The sequence below is a fragment of the Haliaeetus leucocephalus genome, unplaced genomic scaffold, assembly GCF_000737465.1.
Source record: "Haliaeetus leucocephalus isolate CR32 unplaced genomic scaffold, Haliaeetus_leucocephalus-4.0 Scaffold142, whole genome shotgun sequence".
NCBI lineage: Eukaryota > Metazoa > Chordata > Aves > Accipitriformes > Accipitridae > Haliaeetus > Haliaeetus leucocephalus.
In genome coordinates this window covers 1-6,298 of record NW_010972578.1, presented here as the reverse complement: position 1 = coordinate 6,298, position 6,298 = coordinate 1, and the positions used below count along the sequence as shown (strand labels likewise).

General features: G+C 48.9%; 2 protein-coding genes across 2 annotated transcripts in view; one reads left to right on the top strand and one right to left on the bottom strand.

Annotated features, from left to right (window-relative positions):
• LOC104827839 (ubiquitin-associated protein 2-like) overlaps nt 1-2,833 on the bottom strand; it is a 12,002-nt gene extending 9,169 nt beyond the window's left edge. Inside the window, exon 1 of the mRNA XM_010561103.1 lies at nt 2,808-2,833. Within this exon, the coding sequence (XP_010559405.1) occupies nt 2,808-2,810 (3 nt within the window). The 5' untranslated portion in view covers nt 2,811-2,833. The remainder of the gene's footprint in view (nt 1-2,807) is intronic.
• A 128-nt stretch (nt 2,834-2,961) lies between these two features.
• Nucleotides 2,962-3,384, top strand: LOC104827847 (interferon-like). Its single transcript, XM_010561124.1, has one exon. It carries the CDS (start codon nt 2,962-2,964, stop codon nt 3,382-3,384), a length of 423 nt encoding a protein of 140 aa, XP_010559426.1.
• The last annotated feature ends 2,914 nt before the right edge of the window (nt 3,385-6,298 follow it).

Here is a 6,298-nt window from a genome sequence, read left to right as displayed (position 1 = left end):
CCCCATTCCCTGTCCCCCTGTGCCGCTGGGGGGGTAGGTAGAGAATCCAGGAGTGAAGCTGTGCCTGGGAAGAAGGGAGGGGTGAAGGGAAGGTGTTTTGAGATTTGGTTTTATTTCTCATTACCCTGCTCTGGTTGATTTGTAATAAATTAAGTTAATTCTCCCGAAGTTGAGTCTGTTTTGCCCGTGACGGTACTTGGTTGAGTGATCTCTCCCTGTCCTTATCTCGACCCACGAGCCCTTTGTTATATTTTCTCTTCCCTGTCCAGCTGAGGAGGACGGAGTGATAGAGCAGCTTTGGTGGGCACCTGGCATCCAGCCAGGGTTAACCCACCACAATAACATACAAATTAGTACAGTAGAATATGTATACGATTTAGAAATAAAAAATGTATTGGGGTTGAGCACTCACAAATTTTTTACTGATGGGGTGTGTGATCAAAAAAGGTGGAGACCACTGCCTTAGAACTTTCCTCTAGGTCCTTTACAGGAAGGTAAGACAGTCCTCACCCTAGAAATCTCACACACTGAGATGATGGGAAATGCCAGCAAAACCAAAGCAGCATTTTGTCTTCATTTTGGGAGAAAAAGAGAAAAGTTTGCCCTTCCCTCTCTGGGTGAACTTCACATGTTGAAAGGCTGGTACTCTACTAAAGTGTTTTTCCTCCTAATTCTCATGGTTTACTCCTTGCCACCTTCAATCCATCAAGAGTTAATGCTTTAACCACTAACATATCCATTTCCACACATTCTCCAACACTGGAAAAACATCCTCCTCCTTCATACCCCTCTCTGCAAATCCCCTAGCACCTTAAATACTTTCTCACAGTTGACAGCACCTTCCACCTTGCTGCATTTCTGTGCATCGCCCCCTCTTTCCTACAACCAGTCCTCCATCACTGAACATAAAATAATGCAGCAAAGATTTAGTATTGCAGGTGCTTTCTGTAACTTGAACTGGTGCTGTATTTCATCATCCTTTCCTTCCCAGGTAATGCCACCTTATCAATTCTGGCATGAATCACTTAACGAAACACAAACAAATTCACATTAAAAGTCTTAGCAGGTTACTAAAAAGCAGTGTTCCCGTTTCCTTCTGAGGAAAACACCACAATAAACAGATTTTGAGAAGATAGCTGAACAGGATTTAGTGAACATGAACTGGAACTCACACACTAGCATTCTCCCCTATATAAACTGGAAAAAATATAACCAAATCCACACGAGAACAGGGTCTAAGGATTGCAATTATTCCCACTGCCTCTCAGGCAGGGGAAAACCACATCAGCACTGCATATCCCTATCCCACACATCTGTGCATACATACATTCAAAACAAAAAAATAATTAGAAAAATGTGAGTGCAAGCCAGTTATCTGTGCACTCCCACAGGAAACCATCAGAAGAGACACTCTGCTCTTCAAACAACACAGGTATTTCCTGACCTAGAGAAGGCATGCAGAAGAAGATGCCTAAAGTCAAAACTGAAATATCAGGAAAGGACTGAAAAATTCTGAAGGTAATAGATTTAAGCTCCACCAAGCAGCTCGCTAGGTACCACGCACACTAGCTAAGGCTTTTTTAAAATCTCTGCTACACAGGCAGCCTGCAACAGACTAACAGAAAAGATAGCATATCCCAATGTAACACACATACAATCCCCCCTCCCCAACCAAACCAAACCAAAAACCAAACCAAAAACCAGCAACAATTCATAGTACCAACATACACATTAATTAATTGAATTAAATTAAAAAAGAATCCCCTCCCAAACCTCAGGAGAAACCCCTGTTCTCGCCGTATCAGCAGCCACCAATACCTCTTGCTGCTGGAAGCTTCCCAAGAAGCAGTGATGACTTGCACTTCAAACTCTGCCCACTTTCACTTTCTATATGTAAGCGGGCCAGCACATCAAAGACAACTATTCCCACCTGCTCCTGCCTCCCGTATACCTAATGCTGCCTAATTTCTACAACAAATCAAAAAAACAAAAAAACCCCCACCAAAATCTAGAAATCACAATCATTGCATGAATAGTTGCTGAAAAATCCTTCATGACGTTTATGCATTTATTTCTAAATATCAACACAGTGAGGACAAATAACTCGAGGAGGGGCGGGGGGAGGAATGATAGATGGACCCAAAAATATTCTGCAAGATATTTGCAGAGAGAGGAACAACTCTTCACCAGCAAAGCTGCAGATTCTATAGAAAAAGGAAAAGGAAAAAAAGAAAAAAAAGAAAGACAAACTAAAAATATTTGTCTAAAAGAAATAAGGGAAAACATGCATTAACTCATATATACAAATAGCACGAGAGCATGAAATAATCAAAATAGATGTTATAGGCAGAGAAAATTGAAAATATAACCCAAGCAAGACAACTCACAAAACAGATGAAAAAGAAAGCCTGAAACACATCAACAGCACAGCTGCCCCCAAAGCCTCTGCTGCTGCTGCTGCTTTCACCCCCGCTGAACCTTAACAGCACAGGAGCTGGGCTCCCCCCACACGCCTACTGCAGCCCTGGGAAAGAACCAGCTCCTCTTCCCTAGGGCAGGGCCACCTCCCGCTAGCACTTTGACAAGCACAACTGAAGTCCTCAGGAGAAAGCAAACAGAAAGCAAAACTGAAAATGGAAACAGGGAAATTCTGTCCAGATGATGATGATGAAAGGAAAGCCGCAGCACCACATAAAGCCGGCCACCCGGCAGCACCCCAAGCACAGCGCCCCCCCGCACCACCACCACCACACCAAGCCCGACCAGCCTCCTGCCCAGCACCACCCACGCAGCACCCACAGCCCCACCATGGCTGCGCCCGCAACCCCACAGCCCCGCCGGCCGCACGGCGCCACGGCGCTCCTGCTCCTCCTGCCGGCTCTCGCCACCGCCCTCGCCTGCCACCACCTGCGTCCCCGCGACGCCACCTTCCCCTGGGACAGCCTCCAGCTCCTCCAGGCCATGGCTCCCAGCCCGCCGCAGCCCTGCCACCACCAGCAGGCGCCCTTCTTCCCCGACGCCCTCCTCCACACCGACCACCCACAGCAAGCCGCCGCCACCGCCCTCCGCATCCTCCAGCACCTCTTCGCCACCCTCAGCAGCCCCACCACCCCCCAACACTGGGACGCCCAGGCACGACACCACCTCCTCAACAACCTCCACCACCACATCCACCACCTGGAGCAATGCATGCTAGCCAACGGCATGCTCTTCAAAAGGCGAGGGCCCCGCAACCTGCTGCTCAACGTCAACAAATACTTCCGCCACATCCACGACTTCCTCCACACCCACAACCACAGCGCCTGCGCCTGGGACCACGTCCGCCTCGAAGCTCGCGTCTGCTTCCAACACGTGCACACACTCATGCGGCGGATGAAGAGCTGAGCCGCTCCTGCCCTCTGCCAAACCCACCCGCGCTGAACGCCCATCCCCAGCCAACGCCGGTGGCCACAGATCAAGCGGAGGCAGCAGCAGCCCAGGCTGGGATTGCTCAGCACTCCTCATGCCTCTTCCAGCCAGGAGCTCACGCTGATGGGGAAATGGGCATGACCACGGTGAGACTGGGGCTAGGCTGTGGCACAGCCCATGCGCCCACATCATGTCCACACCTTTGCTGGAAAGGAAGGAGGAGGAAACTGCTGTGCTGCACACTCATGGACAGCCGCAAGGTGATGGGGAGAGGGGTGGGAAGGGTGGTATTCATTACCCGCGGCATTATCTAGCCCGTCCGGACTGCGACCTCCCCTGATGGAGGGAACTCATGACAATGACTATTTATCACAGAATTCTATTTATTTATTTTGCCATTTTATTTATTTATTTATTATTTATTTATTTATTCACTTGTTGGAAATAAAGACCTTTTGCAAAAACAAAAAAGAAGAAAAAAGAAAAGAGGTGACCATCATGCATATATCTGACAGGCAAAGACAGGGTCTCTGCAGGCAGGCAGGGATGAGCCTCTCTCCTGCAGCTTATCCCACTGATGCCTCCTGCCCTGGTCGAAGGCTCTGGACAGCAGGCCACTCTCAGGACCCACCACAGTCCTTCAACCCCACAGGCATCTCCCGCTGGTGCCAGACCCTCAGAGCACACACTTGCTCAAACGACATGATAGCTGCCCTGTGTGCTCCTCCTCTCCCACCACCCACCCTCTCTCCCTTCCCAACCCTCTCCCACTGCCAAGACATGAAAGCCACCTCCAAACCACCACCCCACCACAATCAACCATTCAGCAATGCCACGGCACTGCTTGGGACCGAGCAGGGTGGCATGAACGAGGTACACCTCAAAGAGACAAGGAGGGGACCCACCAAGACCTGCAGAGATTTGGACAAGGATGCACCCCAGTGCTACTAACCCACCCAAGAAACACCAAAAAGCCACAAAAAACACAGGAGATGCCCAGGACTGCTTATTGCTCTCCTACAGCCACCACAACTGGCTCGGGACGCTCCTGCCTGTGCTCACACACCAGTGGCCATGGAGACCTGCCCCACTACATAGAGCACAGTGGCCTAGGCCTTCTTCACCCCAATGCATCCTTGGCAAACAAAAATATACATCCCCCAAACACCACCAGCCAACATGATCCAAAGCAACCAGCATAGACCAGCACAGCGTTCCCCACGAAGGAAACTGCCCATGCACCACCAGCTGCTCCTTCGCCCTCCAAGCACCACCCCAAAAAATCTGCCCTGGGTGCTTTGTCCTTCTCAGATAAGCCCAAGCAAGACAACACAAAAGTTCAGCAGCTCTGGCCTCCTCCCACACAGGACAAAGAGGCTGTTCTCCACGCTCAGTCACACCGCCTCCACCACCATGTAACTGCCAGGATACTGCTCTGTGCAAACACAAATAGACACTTCCCATGCAGCTGGAGAGCAAGAAAACAAGAGGAACCAAACATATTCAGGTACATAGCAGGACCCCTCAAGAGGCAACTTCCAGGTGGTACTACAGTCCTCCTGATGTTCCTTCTAACAAGAAATACCCTGTGATGTCAGGCAGAGAAGACCTCATTGGCTCTGTCTTCTCGGAGGTGGCTGAAGAAAGCAAACCCTCCTCAGACATAAAAACAGAGGAGGAGACATAATGACACAAGCTGGAACACAGGGAATTCAAACACGAAAGAATAAACATATAATAATCTCTATCATGAAAGTGATACACCACCAGAACAGGGATCAGGGAGGTTGTGGGATGTCCATTCCTGGAGATATATCCAAAAGCATCACTGGACAACACCATCAGCAAGCTCCTCTGACACTACCTACCCTGAGCACCAGATTGCGCTCAGGACCTCCAGAGCTGAGACCACTGAAAAAGAATTTAAAAAATAGAAAGAAATGATGCATGAACACTAATTAAATGAAAAAATGCAAGAATAACTGAGAAGTTCCAGTAGTATGAGCACATAACACATGACACAAGCATTTCACAGGCAAATACTTAAAAATGGAAAAATGGAATTGTTTCTAGAGGACTTTTTCCTCTGCACAGCACAGAGACAGTGGTTGCAAAAAATTACACAAAAGGCAAAAATAGCAAAAATCGCCCTACATGAAAAAATTTCTGGGTGCATCTCTTTCATTGTACAATAAGCAACAACTTAGAAAAGACTTATAATCCCCAATCACAAAGAGGATAAAACAGAGGAGACGGAAGCAGAGAGATGATAGAAGCTTCATCAATGAACACAGAGTGCTCAAGTCCTTAGCCAAAAACCCACGACCACAAAGGAAATTTGGACTTAGAGAGCTCCTGAGATTCCTGAGAAATACATCATTTTACAAATCTCCCCAAAATGTGAAGAGACATGATGTATTCATACGACAACAAGGATGACAAACTTACCGAAAGCAAAAAACCCACAAAAAATTCGAGGGCAATACATAAGGAAAAGAGACTTGGCCAGTAAGGGAAATTCAGTAGAACACAACAAGCAAGACAGATCGTCTGGAAGGGAAAGAAGAAACCACAAAAAAACCCACATGAGCAGCACAACTGTCCCAGATGTCGATACCCGGGCGCTTTCGCATCCAACACTCAACCACTACTGCCAACCTCCCCCCAACACGCCACCAGCAAAGCACCGCCACCGCCCTCCCCACGCACGGCCACCCCACCAACGCACTTCCCCGAGACCACCACAGCCACCAGCCAAAACCGAAAACCACAGCCGGAAACTCGCTGCAATCGGAAAGCGAGGAAGGCAAAGCCGCGGCACCACATAAAGCCGCCCGCCCGGCAGCACCCCAAGCACAGCGCCCACCCGCACCACCACCAACACACCAAG